We start from the raw sequence: 16,514 nt of genomic DNA, 5'->3' as shown, positions 1-16,514 counted from the left end.
TTGGTGTGTTTGCCTCTGTGCCTGTGTGGGGGTTGCTAGTGGAATCATGGAGTGCTGGGATGGAGTTATTCCCCAGGACAGGCAGCAAGGTGCTGTGGTTTAGACAAGTGACCAAAGCAATGTTGAAATACACAGCATTGTATTGGCTATTGCTGAACAGGGTGTGCACAGTGCCAAGGTCTTCTCTGCTTCTCACTCACCCACTGCAACTAGAATGGGGTGTATAAGAGCTTGGGAGGGCTCACAACCAGCAGGTGACCTGAACTAAGTAACCAAAGAGATGTTCCATGCCATACAGTGCTCAGTTCAGCAGTAAAATGGAGGGGAGCAAGGCTGAGGTAAAGCTGGCTATCTTTTGCTCAGGAACTGGCTACCTATTAGCCCCGCCCATGGGAGGTAGTGAGTGATGGCCATTGTCACACTTTTTTTGTTTCTTCTTTCTTCTCTCCCTTATCTCTACTGAATTATTTCCACCTTGACCCATGAGTTCTCTTGCTTTTACTCTTCCTTTCTTTTCCCCCACTCCACCTGGGTGGGCAGCTGGGGAGTGAGTGGCTGTGTGGTGTTTAGCTCCCTGCTGGGGTTATCCCACAGCACACTGTGTGCCAGCTGGGTATGACTGGTGAGGTCTGCTCAGAAAGAATCGCTCAGCCCATTTCCCCATCTCAGGGATGACCAAAGAGCTCTCCTGTGGTAATACCACAGGTGAAAGCTGGATGTGGCCAGTGGCCAGTCATCTAAACATAAAGAAGGTCAAAAGCTCAGTATAACTTCTACACCATTTCATTAAAAAAAAAAAAATCTAAGAGTACCTGAAGTTTGCTTCTCAAAAAAAAAAAAAAAAAAAAAAAAAAAAAAGAACTCAAAATACAATTTCTTTAAGAAATCAGTTTACAGTGCTGGATGTCAAGAAGTTCCACATGCAATTGAAAGGACCATCCTATTACCACAGTAAAAATGACATTAATATGTCAGTACCAGGATTGAAAGAAAAATATTTTTGAAAAAATGTGCAGTAGAAAATATTTATAAAAGCTACACTAGAAACTAACTGTTTCACTTTGTATTTACTACTTCAACAAAGAGAACTGTCTAAAAGAACAGAAATTCGCCTAGGAAATGGTATAAGGCTTAACAAGAACCTTCAGTGAAGGAGGAGCAAAGTGTGACTAGTCTGAGGTGAGATTTCCAAAACCATACTCATTATGGCCATTTATGGCCATAGATTGAAAGACACAAACAATGAGTTTCTCACAGTTCACTGAAAACACTTGTGTCTCTTAGAGATACCAGGCAGCCTACTTGGTAAGGCAAGTTTCATGGCTGCTTCCTACAGGGAAGTCTTGAGAAGTCATGCATGGAAGACCACTGGTACTCATTAGAAGACCACTAGTACTCATGGTACTCTCTCAGAGCTTTGCAGATACTAGATTTCAGCAAGCAGAAGCCCACATGGCCGTGAGGCATGGCTCTGACTTAGGAGCTAGCTCTCTGTCATATGACTACTGATTCTTATGAAATGGGTTGGTGTACTTTATCACAAGCCTTAGGCAAAATTTACATCCTTCACTCCCAAGTAACTCACAGGGATAGAAATATACTCAAAATAAGGACATGACGGGATGTCATTGGCAAAAGTTCCTTAGTGATCAGAAGCAGCAGAAAGTCATACTTTGTATGGATGCAAAGCTGGTAACCAGGTTATACCACAGGACAAATTAGCAAAGGGTAAGTGGGAATTTAAGAAATAGTCTTCTGCTTTCAGATATGCATTTATCAAATTTTCCCTCCAGCAAAAGCTTAAAAGTAAATCCATATGTCTTAAGCCGTTGCCTTAATAGGTATCCAAAGCAGATATATTGTTGGATTTGGTGACAAACTAATTAAAATGAATTTAAGCAAAGGTTGTTGGTGGCTGAAGCAGGGTGATGTAATTCACCTCCCATGCACTCAGGGTCAGATTACGTGGTAGAAATTCTCTTGTGATGGATTCAAAGATGGAGTTTTAAACCTTTCACTTTAATACAGTGTCACAGATCCTATACATACTGCCAAACAAAATGTTGAACCAGATCCCAAGAAGGTGGCAAGAGGAGGGTCTAAGGAATGGTGCAGCTACTAACCAGCTCTCCTACCCACATCTTAGCAATGTGGAGCCACATAGTGAAGGCTTGTTTGGCTGCTATAGCCCTTCCAAGCTGCACTTCTCCATATCCATTATGCATCGCATCCATGATGATCTGTGGTTACTTACCATCACCTCCACCAGCTTGGTGATGCCACAATATGTCACGGAGATATTTGTCCTGCTTATAAATCTTATGTCTAAAGTGAATATTAAGAACTGAATCCATTTGAATAATTTTTTATAGTAGCAGCTATGAGAGACCAATTTCATATTACCCAGTGCTCCAAGTTATCTTGGCTGTGTAGCAGAAGATAGGAGCAGAAGCAAAACTAAGACATGGAGCTGATCCACCTCTACATTACAGCTCATTTATGTTCATAAATGAACACATGTTCTCTGAAAGCCTGTTCATCTCCTTTTTTCCAAAATTAAGAATGTTAAAGTTTTGTCATGTGCTATCTCTTGCCTGCATCAATAAACTCAAAATAAGCAACAGCATAAAAACCACAACCCAAAACAAAACCAAAAAACACACAAGAAAACCCTCATATAGTGAAACTGGAACAGAAATGTAATGTTTTAGCCATGGTGCATGTACACAAGAGAGGCAATAATGCAGTACTTCAATCTGTATTGTCTATATAAAACATTTATTTTTAAGCTCTATAATGGTATTATAGAAATACATAGAATATTTTATAGTGTATTTTAGTGTACTCACTGTGAAAATAACACATTTAAGACAAGTATTCTTATGTCCAAATGTTTTAAATATATGCACTTCTTTGCCTTGCAGTATTATGTTACTTTGAAAAACAAAATATCAGTATTTTATTCCTTGCTCCTTGCCAGAATCTTCTCATCCATATTTCCCTGGGTCATCTCAGGTGCTTACTGCTGTGGGATATTTTATAAAAACCACGAAAAGTCCGTAGATTGATTTCCTATATTTGCTTGCATTCATGTCTAGTGCACATGGCTTGCCGTTCAATCCTCCAGGTGCCTTCTTCGTAAGTACAGTGACATATTGTGCATTCATCAGTTTGCACCTCCCGGCCTGCTGGAATGACAAGGGTTTCTGCAAAGCAGTTCGGGCCTGAAAGAAGGAGAGAGTTCATTATGTGATGCCAACAGCACACTGCAATCCAGCCTAGCACTGTCCTGGACCTGGACAGGGAAAATCTATTGCAAACTGAGTAAGGCTGAGTACATTAAACAAACGTGGGTATCATGCACAAGGCAGAAAAGCAGCAAAGAACATAAGGACCCTGCCTGCCAAAGCGGCTGGATGATTCTGGTACTGTCCCTGCCCTTAGTGCAAGAAGGTGCAAAAAAGCCTTTCTGTGCAACATGCAACTATGACAGAGACCTAGACACGCCCTGATGGTGCAGATGAACACAGACTGAAGCTAGAGAAAATGACAGCTGTTGATAATTCAACAGTGCTACTGTAAGCTACTAGAGAGATGCTTATTTTATTACTTTTTTTTCCACTGGAAGCAAGCATTTTAGTTTCTGTAGTAATCATAGTATCACATTAGTTTATCTTCCCTTTCATGAGAAAATAGTCTATTTCCAGCAGATTGAAATAGCTTCAGCCTCTTCTGAATGAGAACACTTTTCATGTATAAAATGAAATATTCCATTTTATGTAAGTCAGTAAGTCTACAAACACCTCTTTTCATAGTACACTGAAATAACTTTATTTCCAAGGACGAGGCAGAAGAAAACCCCACCAGCACAAGGCTCAGAAGACCAATCAGGTTCTTTCAAAAAGCAATAGGCTGTGAGGGCTGCATTATTTATATTTCTGTCAAAAAAAGAAGTCTATTTCTGCCCTGAAAATCCACATGCACTTTCAGAGGAGCATTAAACCCTCCAACCATGTATCTATCCACTGCCATGCCCCCAGCAGAACTCGGCCCTTCCATTCAATGAGCACACACAGCAGCTACTCAGGCACAGCCTGACCACTTCACAGCATTTTGGCACCACTGTCATCAGGGCAGGATTTGTAGGAAGAGCCAGGACACACTGATCTGATACTGCTGAAATTCTTAAAGGCTATGGATGCACAAAGCACTTGTTGACTGCCAGCCTGGTTGCCATACAAGTAAATATATCCCAGATGGGCACAGTCTTCCACTGCTGAGGGTTTACTTGAAGAACTGCACCAAAGAACATGGCTTCTTCTTCTTCTACAGAAATGTAGTCCACCTCCTAGGCTGAACATTTTAAAGTACAAACCAAATAGTTCACAAATCAGTTTTAACAGTTACCTCATTGAAACAGGTTATGACTTTGTGTGCACACAACAGCCTGAGAATTAGATGCCAAATCTGCCATAAAGAAAGTCTTTCCTCACTGGAGAATTACCTCTAGAAGAGACCTGCAAGACCTGCAGAAATTTGCTTCCCCAAGTTGTACTCCTTCTTAATGCTCTGAATATTTAAGCCCATACTTAGTTTTCATAGAATCACAGACTGTAGAATCATTGAGTTTGGAAAAGACCTCCAAGGTCAGAGTCCAACTGTTAACCCAGCACTACCGTGTTCACCAGAAAACCATGTCCCCAAGTGCCACATCCACATACCTTTTGGGGATAGTGTTTCCATCACTTCCCTGGGCAGCCTGTTCTAATTTTGGAATTGACTGTTGACAATTATCTCCAACATGTGGCTTTTTCCACAGTTTTGGGTGACTTCCTGCCTATTTGGATGCAGAAAGTGCAGCAAAATACAGCATATCTCATCTAAAATCACCTGCTTCACTATCGTAATGTTACTGTGATATCTCCTTGTTTTCAGTCCCTCTATCTGTCCATGCAAAGCATTACTGAGCTGGAAACACTGGAAGGAGGACTTTTGGGGTGGAAGAAATGCTCCTGGGTCCCCACTGCATACTGGGATGTGCCCTGGGTTTCAACCAAGGTACAGCAGAATTAACCATGCTGTAGTCAATGGAACTGTGCTTAAAATATTTGAATGTTGATCTGTATAATTCTGTTTCTGTGAAATACAGTATTTTTCTTGCACCTAATAAAGTTTCATCCCAAAATGAGTTCACCTGCATATTAGGTAAAGATATCTGAATGTTTTGCATGCTGGGCATTAACAGCCCTATGATTTACAAAGCTATATGATATAAAGAGTTAAAATATTAAAAGAAGAATCTACTTTCCATGGAGAATTTGTATGAAACCCACAAGACCACTTGAAATTTAAACACTATTTAAAAGGCACCATAGGAAAAAGTGATGCCAATCCCCTGTACAGGATTTATTTTATTCCTGGAAAAGCAAATGTTATAGGTTATGCTTAGTTATAAAAACCAACTGGGGAATGAAGTAAAAAGGGTGCAACACACATAATATAATTCACTCAGATTCAGAATGTAAATGCCTCCCGTCACGATTAGCAACACTTTAATGTCATGTGTGATGAGTCCTTTTTACACCAGAAAGTTATTTAATGGAAAGATTCAACAAGTTAGACCTCAACTGTTAAACTATTTCATATGGGGGTAAGTCATTGCTTTGGTAAATCTACAGAAGAGCAATAACCATCTACCTGAGAAAGAGATCTGAAAAAAAAAAAAAATGGCAGCAACAAATGCTGCTTTAGTACTACGGAACTTTTCCTTAGAAAATTGCCCATTTTCTGGTTCTGCATTTGCACCCACCATTACAGTAAGTACAAATCTTATATCGTACTTAAGCTGACAACAGTCAGCTGGCATGCCTGCCCTCACCTTTTTCTCAGCAATATCACTCAGAACATTGAGGGTAATGTTACAGAAAAGGTCATGAATGAAAAGGCTGAACTGACTGGATTACTGCAACATCATGCACATAAATGTCAGTGCAATATAGTGTCCAAACAAGGGAAAACAATTCCACAATCCTTCTCTTATTATTTCTTCAAACTCTCAGACTTCTAGGGAAAATAACTCTGGGATTCACCCTAAACCCTCATTTAATTTTGAAACTGTTTGAGCTTGTCTAGGCTCTTGGTGTCCTGTGGCTCCCTTCCCACCAAGGGAATTCTCATCCCTTTCCTCTTCCTCTGAGGAGCAGACACAGAACACAGAAGTACATGGCTGGACTGATGAGACCAGCCTGCAGTGATGGGGTATATGTGGGACAGCACTGGTTGGACCTTTGGTCAAAGGCTGCTCTGGCTACTCTTGTGCCACCAGCAGCCCTTCCCTGGGCACTGCCTGTCATACAATCACAGAATATTCTAAGCTGGAAGAGACCCACAAGGATCATCAAGTTCAGTTGGAGGGACAATGATGATGAAGTCACTAATGATTCTCTGCCTGTCTAAAAGGACAGTAGGGAAAATGAGGAACTGAAGATTTTGAACAGATAGTGGGAAGGCCAGGAGGCACAGCAGGCACACAAAGGCTAGTTTGAAAAGCTTAATAGTGCCTTTTCCTCTGTCTCCCTTTGAGGAGAGCTGTCTTCAACATTCAGAGTGGATGAGCTGCCCCAATGGCAAGGCACTTGCTGAAACTGCTGCTTTATTTAAAACTGGGCAGTTTATACTGATTTAGTGAGATTTTAAAAAGGTAAGCAATTTTTGTGTTTTTAAGTTTGCAAAATTACCTGACTTAGCACACGAAAAGCATTTCAAAGTAATTTGGGGCTGTTCCAACCCCACAGCAGTGGTGAGCTTTCTCACTAGGTGCTGCTCCTGCAGGAGCAGTGAATTTGTTCTCCTTGGTCTACAGAGGAGGTTGCCTGCCTTTTGAGCTCCTTCTTGGCTATATCACTGCTCTGCCCAACTTCAGCACCTAGTACTTCCTTAGTGCAGCACTGGCTGGTTTGCCCTGCAGTATAAACCTCCTGGCCCCATCCCCAACTGTGTACACATACATAGCACTAAGACAGTCAGTGGTGCTGCACTTCTCACAGCAGATGAAGATCTTGCTGTATCACTCTTAAATCTGGCAGAAAATTCATTATGACATACTGTATCAATTCTGAGTGCAGCTTGAAATCTTCCATGATGCTGTTTGTTTTCTTAAAGTATACAACTGGTGCTGTCAGACTCCACTCGAGTCTGGTATCATGCTGGTATCAGCACAGATTTCTTTCCCAGGGCTAAGGCACAGTTGCTGCCATTGCAGCAAAGTCTCAAAGCAGCAAGTTCAGTGCAAATCCTCAGTTCTCACACTGAGCACCAGATTGGCATGCAGCTCTTGGCTTCCCTGCATCTGAAACAGTGAATCCACGCTTCCAAAAGCATCATTTTTATTGCAATCTAAAGAACTAAGAAGGCAGATCTGAGTGGTTAATTCATTGAGTGATTATAAAGAGATCTTCATCTCAGAAACACTTAAAAACAAAAAAAAGTTTCAAAATATTATTGGGGTAAATGCTGCTATTGTAATTTTTTAAAAAATCATTTCACTGGTCCTGTGGAAAATTTCCAATGACTTATATGCTATGCTTCAGTGTTGACAAAGGCAACAATCTAATTAAAATGCAAATTTTTTTATCTCAGAAGGAAACAGCTGATGCCAATTCTCAGCAGAGAATGCCCAAGCCGCTCACCTACAGAAATACCCGTAACCTTGACAACCTCAGTAGTACATCTCTGAAACTACTCCTCCCCTCCTTCCACAAAACCACAGCTGTATGTCATGGAGCTGTTCCTGTTTCCTCTTCCTCCTGCCCTTGCTTTTGTATGGGCACATGTTCCAACCAGTTAAAAAATATGAGATACAGCAATTTGGTAAGTCACGATTTAATCAACTGTTTTTTCATCATGTGTTAAACTGAATCATGGACAAAGAAATCTGTTCAACTGCAAGTTAATGTGCTTGCCTGGAGAGTAAGTCACAGTTGATTTTTGCCAATTAAAACTACAGTGACAACCTCTGTAAAACAACACTTCGGTGTAAGACTGCTTTGGGCTCTGGTTTGTACTAAACTTCCTCACAGCTGCCTCTCTAATAGCTCCTTGCAGCAGTCAAACAGGCCACTTCCAAGGAACCTGATGGCAGTCCCATCTACCCTGACAGTTTTCTGGCATTCATCACTGGCATCACTCATTCTGGCATCGGTCATGTGGTATTAGTGTCGCAAGAGGACATGAAAAGAACTACCCTCACCCGTCAGGATGTGAGATGAGAAGGAAAAGGGGCAGTTTATTTGGGAATCTCAACTTATATAGTTTTTGGGATTTGATCAAGGATTGCAGGACGAGAGGAACACCTTTCTGACCCTAGAGGTCAACTCAGAAAGTTTATCAATTTATCCTTCCCCCTGGAAAGAATGTGTTACTCACAAAATAGCAGTCTTTGTTTTTGTCACAAGCGTGAGAAAACCCCAGTAGAAATGAGAAACAATTAGAAGGCTGAAAAATAAGGGTGACATTAGAGCACTTTGTAAATTACACAACTTCAACATTTAGCTTACCCCTTTGGTTTCATTTACACTTATTTTCATTTTTCATGGAAACAGTTCCAAAGGTTACAACATGGAAAGAGGTCCTACACTGCCCTTGAAGTGTTGAGAACCATGACAACTTACAAGAAGCAGCTGCGCTGGGTGAGATCAGAGGTCCACCTGCACCAGCAGCAGCCAGAAGGAGGTGTGTGGGGAAGTATACAGGGACAGAGCAAGCACATAGATCCAGCTTCCAGCACTGTCTGAATCGGAGATTTGGTAAATGGCTCCTCCTTGCTGAGTTAGTGGAGTTAATGGATGGAGTTAAAAGGTTACTTCATGATTAACCTCTCCAACATCCTGCTGAACTCAGATAAACAGAATTTGGTTGCCAGGATGTCCACAGCTATTGTGCACAGGGTAGAACAGTTTTATTTTGTTGTCCACACACTACCTAAACTTGGTATTTCAAAATCGTCATAGTAGAAGAAGTGGCAACAACCATCGCCATCACTGTCATGCTGTTCATACTATATCATGCTTCCCTTCCACTCCATTACTTCACCTGCAGTTCTGCACCCTCACTGTCCCTGCTGACCTTCCCAGGCCTCCTCCAGTTCTGCTACCTCTTTTTGGAGCTGTGAGGATCAGACCAGTGTACCACACACAAATTGGCAAAACTGTACCATGGACCTGTACAGTAGCACAGTGATATTTCCTATTCTGTTTCCTATTTTCTTCCTACTTCCTGATATTTGCCCTTCTTTTGTGAGCACTGATGAAAAAGTTGAGCTGACACTTTCATTACACTTATGAATTTTGCATGAGATAGAAATCTTACAGAAACAAATGTATCATTGCACTCAAGTAAAATCTGCCACTGCCTGTGTTACGTGAAAATTTCACTGTCCAGAAATGCTACTTGACAGTCTTCCATGTACAGCAAGAATGTTTTTGCTGCTCTGTAATTTCAGGAACATGCTAGAGAAAGCAAAGCCTGCCCTCCCACCTCTCAGCTCTTTCTTCTTTCTGCGGTTTTGAGACTTTCTCCATTGCAGATGCCAGGGAGACTAATGAAACACTGAGCTGGAAAATGTAGCCAACCACCTGCCTGCATTTCAAGCTTTCTACTGCTGCAGATGACCTGTGATGCCACAATACAAAGCCAAGGACATTTTGGAAGTTACACTGGGGAGCTGGGACAACTGTGGACCAAACCACAGACAGATGTTGGCTGTGCCTGCTTCCCAGTGCACAGGGACACAAAGCCCCTTCTCACCTACTTAGATATTAGAGATGGTTTGTGCTAATGTGACATGGTGAGACTGTAAAATAAGTGCTGTGCCATGTAGCACCACAACAGAAAGACTTCTGAGACATGGGCATTATCTCCCTCATCCCTCTCAAATCTAATCACCTTCTCCAGAGATGGTATCAGTACCCACTTTGTGTCCTTCCAATCCCTTATCTCTTCTAAGGGGTCTGTATCTCCCTGACATGATTTTGTTTCCCTCTCATGTGGATGTGTGTGTATATATAATACATTTATCTCCTGTGAAATGTCAGCTCAGAAGATAAAGCAGGAAAAGCAGCTGGCAAAAGGAGTCTGTGAGCAGGATTACAGCAGATGCTCATTCTCTCACAAAAATAAGTTCATCATCCCTGCTTACTGTCATGATTCTGACTTCTCCCAGCCCATTGAAATCTTTTACTTACCTCAGTACCTCTGGACACAACTGAACCAAGTCCAAAAGAGAATTTTCAATTATAGAAGGAGGATTCAGGTAAACTCAATCTTAAAAGCAATTTGAGACCCTGAAAATCATGTACTATTTCCACAGTTTATCAATGCTTTAAGATATCCAGAGAACCATGGCAGATATCCTAACAGACTTCCTGTAAATGTGTGTATATAAATGCATGAGAAGGAAAAGCAAAATATAAGTATATCTATTTTGTGGTATTTCCTAGCTGCTGTGGGAAGTAACAAAAATGCAGTGGGTGCAATATGCAACCTACCATGAAAACATTATTTTTTTTCATCCTAGGCAAAGCTTTGGTGATTTTAAGAATAATAAAGCTCCTCCTTCTGTTAGGGCCATATTTTTTTAGATGCATAGGGAAATGATAGATTGGAAGAAACAATTTAAAACAACATTTTGCCAACTAATTTAGAAGGATGTGTATAGCAGTGTCTGCTGTGAATAGACAGATAGAAGAGAGCCCAAGGAAGCTCTTCTGTAACTAAACAGGGTGACCATGTCATCAGTGGCACTGCTGTGACAGAGTGGCTATCACAGATCTAGCACTTGCTGTAGCCTACATGTCCCTCTGTGTGTGTGTGCTTTAACCCAGAACATAAACCAGCTATAATCTATTTAAGAGCTGGGTTTTAATGTTGAGAGACATTATGAGACTCACAAGCCACGTTCTGTTGTTTTACTTTTTCATTTATCATATGTGACAGCACTATTGATGAACATTTTATTCTGGCTCCAGTTCTAGAAATTGCACTGGTGTCCAAAAAGGCCCACAGAACATGAAACAATGCCACCACAGCCACTGGACTGATCCTTTTCACCACTGCTTCTTCCCAGCTCTGATTCTCCATCACCTTGCACTTGGTGGTGATGTTAGCATCCCTGGAATGACAATGTCAAATACTACCAGAACAACTGACAATGCCAACAGTACCACTGCCAAAAAGGGCTGCAGAGTTTTGCACAGATAGAAATGGCTTGCAGAAAGGGAACAGTCTGAAACCTGCCACTGCCACTGTCTCCTTAGATTTTCAGGCGTATCCAGTAAGGAGCATTTCAGATATCTGCTTTTTATGTACTGAATACATAGAAGCAAAGGAGCATTGAACACAACACAATCCAATACCACATGAGCCAAATAGAAAGCCTTGAATCATAAAAGGGTCCAATTAAACATGAGGCTTGACTGCCATAAAAATAAACTGCATCAAACAACTTCCTTTACCAGAGAAAATACAGAAAGACTCAAATAGGCTACTTAAAATGATTTTCAAAGGTCCTATGACTTGTAAAAGGGCATTGTATTCTACCCAGGAACGGCATCAATTAGACATGAGCTGAACACTGTGGGTATCTCACAGAAAATTACATAAACACTTAGAAGCCAGCAAGCTGTGCATTGATTTTAGGCTCTGCTTTCTTGCAGGTCTGTCACAGCCCAGATGATCAGGAAATTAAAGACGTCAGGCTTGATTGTAGAGAAAAATCATGTCAGATGCCTAAGATAACAAAGAATCACAGAAATGTTTGTTGGAAAAGATCTCTAAGATCCTTGAGTCCATATATTAACCAAGCACCACTAACTCATGTCTCCAAGTGCCACATCCACATGCTTATGGAATGCTTTCAGGCATGGTGAACTCTTCTGTTTCACTGGGCAGCCTGCTCCAATGCCTGACCACCCTTTCTATAAGGATTTTTTTTTTTAACCATCAGTGTAAATCTCCCCTGGCACAACTTCAGGCCATTTCCCCTCATCCTGTCATTTGCTACTTGGGAGAAGTGATCTGCACCTGGCTGCAACCTCCTTCCAGGTAATTTCAGAGAGCAGTAAGGTCTCCCCTTAGCCTCCTTTTCCCCAGGCTAAACAACCCCACCTCTCTCAGCCAGTCTTCATAGGACATGCAGTCCCTAAACCAGGTCCATTGCCCTTCTCTGGAAATGCTCCAGCACATCAATGTCCTTGTAGTGAGGGACCCAGAACTGGACACAGGATTCAAGGTGTGGCCCCAATGCTGAGCCCTGGGGACTCCAGTAGTGACCAGCTGCCAGCTGGATGTAACTCCATTCACCACCACTCGCTGGGGCTGGTCATCCAGCTGCTTTTTTACCAAGCGAATGAGTTTGAGCCATGAGCAGCCAATTTCTCCAGGAGGATGCTGTGGGAGGAAAAGGAACTCTTGGGGGCTGGCAAGCCTTACCCTGCTTATCACAGTCCCTGCCTGCCGGGCCCAGGCATGCTTGCAGAAAGCTGCCTGCCTGCACTCCCCTTAGCTTCCCTCTGCTTCACTCTCTGCTTCCCCCTGCACCATCCAGGCTGTGAACCAGCCTGGGCTAAAGCCAGCCTGCAAGAGAGGAGGGCGGCTCTGGGACATGAGCTGTGGTGCAGCATTCTGCAGAGATGCTTGCAATGGAGTGGAGCCTAGGGAGTGTGTGGGAGTAGCACTGGCTACTTGGAAATTACTTCTGAAGCCCAGAGAGGGCAGTCACGTCTAAGAAAATAAACAATCATTGCTATTTTCTCCCTCTGTTACAGAAACTGCAGCAGCATTGCCAGGCAGTGCAGGGACTGGCAACAGCGATAGGGCAGTCTGTGGGCTGCAGTGGGGTAAAAGCCTGCCTGCCCCAGCACTTGTAGCACGGGAGCTTAAAAACCCTGCTGTTGAGGTTAACGGGGTTAACGGGGTTAATCCTTCCTTTTCTTAAGCTGTTTATTCATCCCAGTGACCCTGCTGGGCTTGGCAGGATAACTGGGGCCCTGGTGAAAGACCTGCTCAGCACTAAGACATCTTCATTGCACTGAGAAACATCAGCTTACTCTTCAGATTAAGCAAGCCATGTGAAATGCCTTTGTTGAAAAGTCCTCAATGAGTTATCCTAAAAACTGTTATGCAAGTTTAAAAAGATTCTGCTCTTCCAAAAGCACAAGATTCAGGCTTCAGAGATTTGCTGCAAATACTCGAACTAAAAGCACATTTTAATTAGCCAAAACACTGCAGCACTGGTGGGCTGTAGCGTCTATTAGTTAGCTTAGTTAGGTCGCTAAGAAGTGTCAGTAACTTAAGCAAAAATACACACAGAGTCAGGATTTTATAAGTCCTGAAATACAAGGATACTAATGAAGGATAAGATTTAGAGAACTATTTTGGGAAAATCCCTAAAGATTTCTAAATCAAAAGCTAAAGTGGTACCAAAATACAGTATAATTCTCCTTTAGCAATGAAGCAGAATCTAAATCAGTATATTTTTCCAGTCACTGTAAACCATTGGGTTTTGAAAATACAATATCTGAGGATGGCCAGTGGCTACTTATTACTACAAGGAATTATTCAATCAAACCAAAAAACATTATCAGTCAAGCATCAGCCATTTTTTCACCACAGTTTAGAATACACACACTGAATACAGTTAAACCAGAGGTTATCATTCTTACCGGGAATGATTTATACCAAAATCCTAAATTAGTATCATTCATGTCCTGATAGACTGTCACAACAGAGAGTGACAACTCTCCCAATTACACAATCCTCTTGCAATTTTAGGTACTTTATAAAGGCTTGGCTTTTTGTGTCATCATTATTGATCCTTTGGGTTTTTATTTTTGTTTTACTTATCATCTTAGGGGCTTGCATACACAGACAGATTTCTAGCCACTCTTCACTGGAGTTGATTTATTCTGGTTGTAGGTGTACAGACGTCCCTAACATGCCTCTCTCCAGGTAATCTGCTGCTGAAGTGATACACACTAAAGAGAAAAAGACATCCTTACTGAAGGAACTGCAGTTTGGAATCTCAGACACCTGTGTAACCCTCTCATATAGACAAGCTGTGAGCAAAGCTGACAGCTGCAGAAAGAGGAAACAGAGGTTAAGACTCTTAAAAGGAATAAAGTTTGTGCAGTAACAGAAATAAGTGATCTGTCAAATCTGAACTGCTCAGCTTTGTACTTGAAGACTTTGGCCCTGGGGCATTTTCTTCATTGTATTTTGTGCTTATTTTAAAAATTCCTTTGAGTTACAAAGGTAAGTACCCAGCCAAGACCAATACCAGCACAACTGTTATTTAAAACATTAAAAAACCCCAAACAGTTCCACAAAGGTTATTCTTCAATTTATACTGAAGACTGACCAATTTTTTCCCTGTTCTCCCTTTCTCATTTAGAATGTTTCCAATAATCTTCCTCCTAAAACCAGACAAATAGTACCCCTTCTTACAGGAATAGAAGAGTCAGGGATCTGTGCCAAAGAATGAATTACAACTGTCAGCATGTCATGCATCATTTTAAAATTCAATGAATTCTAACAATGTCCTTTGCTGTGCATTGTTAGCTTCACTGACTGAAATCAAAAGGTGTCCTTGTGAAAAACAGGTGTAATGCATGGGAACCAGAACAGGAAAATGAAGCTCCTATTTAGTCACCACTCTTAACATATTACTTCTATAGGTGTGAAAATTTACAAAATATACAGTTGTAATTGCTAATTGCTTTAATGTCATAGTATTACTATGTGAATATACCTGTAAAAAAATGAGTTGTTAAGTTTTCATAAGGAAAAAATTCCTTAGAAGCTAGCTTTAAAATGCACTTAAGTTACTCCACAACTGAGAAAAATCACAGTATTTTTATGAGCAAAAAAGAGGTTATGCTTTGCCCTCCATGCTCCTCAATCAATAATTCCAGCTTTTTATCCCCTTTAACAATTTTCCCCTGGTGGTTATGAAACACAGCCCTGACACAGCTTGCTTTGGAAAGACTACATTTTGTACCCGTGGAGGAAGCTGAATTTAAAATCACAGGCAAATGTCTCTGTGAGAGCACGCTCTTCCTGCCCCTGGTACCCCAAGCAGGGTTCCCTGAGCAGCCCTACTCCCATGGCCGGCCAGGATGGAGTCTGGGAAAAGTTTTACATCAATCCCTGTTCCAGCACACTTCCTGCTTCTGGACAGACACAGTTCTGGGGATAGGCACCTAGCTTTACCACCTGTAAATGAGGGATCTGGTCCAAGCCAGCCCCCTACAGACTCTGCAGATGGAGTGCAAGGAAGAGGCACCTCTGGGGACAAGTTCTTGCACATCCTGCAGACAGGTGTTGCCACAGCTGCTCACTAGTCTGGTCTGCAGGTTGAGCCCTTCACCAGCACACAGGCATCCTCCCCTCATTTCAGCCCCATTTCTCACACAGGCTCCCTCTATCCCTCTCTTACCTCATCATGGTCTTGAACAGAATACTGAGTGAGATGCTAAAAAACCACTAGTTGGATGAAAGAAGTACTCAGGACAGGAAGGGGTGCATCAAATATTAGTTATTCTGTTGATCAGAAACTGTCAACAAGTCAGAGCTGAAAATTTGAATCACCATTCCCGAAAAGAGTTCACACACTTCACTTAGGACCTTGTTTAAAGCCAGCTTTTAAGAAATATAGCCAGATATTACGCAAATCTAAATATATTAAGTTGTAACATGAAAATCTATCACTACCTGAAATTAATTTCCTCATATTTTCATTTGCATCACCCTCACACAACTCGGATCAAAAACTAGCTAACAGGGATGCTTTGGAGTAGGAAGAGTGAGAAACCAGAAGATGGAAAGTTGATGAATTGCAAAAGCAAAAGATCAGTAAGCCACTGATGTTGGAAGAAACCAAATTATTGTGATTTCAAGCAGGAAGGAAAAAGGAAGAAAGCAGGCAGGGTGACTGGCAAAATTATTTTAAGGAATCACCGTTTCGTTGAGATGGAAAGACAGATGGTTTTGAAGTGAGAGACATGAATCATGAAAGATATGAGAACAAGCTTTGTTAAATGTAAGGATTGCCTCTGTGAGTTATACAAATCTTTTCATCCAAGAGAAGCGCAGCAGCACAGAGATTGCATGTCACTCACAGGGGCACATATAAAAGGAAAAAAACCCTTCCACATAACATCACTCAACTTCTTCACTTTTAGAGTCTTAAACAGCATTTATGTTCCCATGTGCTGTGAAGCCAAGAGCATAATTTGATAGTGCAGTGCTTTCCTCCCATGATGTTGTCAGTGCAGGCTCGTTCTTTCCTTTACATGAGTGTGAGAAATTGGGCAGAGCCCAGCAGAGAGCACAACTCCCTGGGAGCAGACAGATCTTTGGCTTCCTGGACATATGCCAGCTGGGCCAGGGGCTAGTGAAAGAAACAGAGTGAGGATGATAAGCTCAATGTTCCCATCAACAGTCCCATGGCAACTTGTTAA

At 41.7% G+C, this 16,514-nt stretch overlaps 1 protein-coding gene across 2 annotated transcripts in view; it reads right to left on the bottom strand.

The window, feature by feature from the left end:
- Window positions 1-2,970: 2,970 nt before the first annotated feature.
- Window positions 2,971-16,514, bottom strand: part of VWC2 (von Willebrand factor C domain containing 2) — a 54,308-nt gene continuing 40,764 nt past the window's right edge. For both annotated transcript variants that reach the window (XM_066326817.1, XM_066326827.1), the window contains exon 4: window positions 2,971-3,224. In XM_066326817.1, coding sequence (XP_066182914.1) covers window positions 3,073-3,224 — 152 coding nt within the window. In that variant the 3' untranslated portion in view covers window positions 2,971-3,072. The remainder of the gene's footprint in view (window positions 3,225-16,514) is intronic.

The sequence above is a fragment of the Sylvia atricapilla genome, chromosome 1, assembly GCF_009819655.1.
Source record: "Sylvia atricapilla isolate bSylAtr1 chromosome 1, bSylAtr1.pri, whole genome shotgun sequence".
Classification (NCBI taxonomy): Eukaryota; Metazoa; Chordata; class Aves; order Passeriformes; family Sylviidae; genus Sylvia; species Sylvia atricapilla.
Note: the sequence above shows the minus strand (reverse complement) of the source record. Positions and strands in the feature narration are given on the sequence as shown.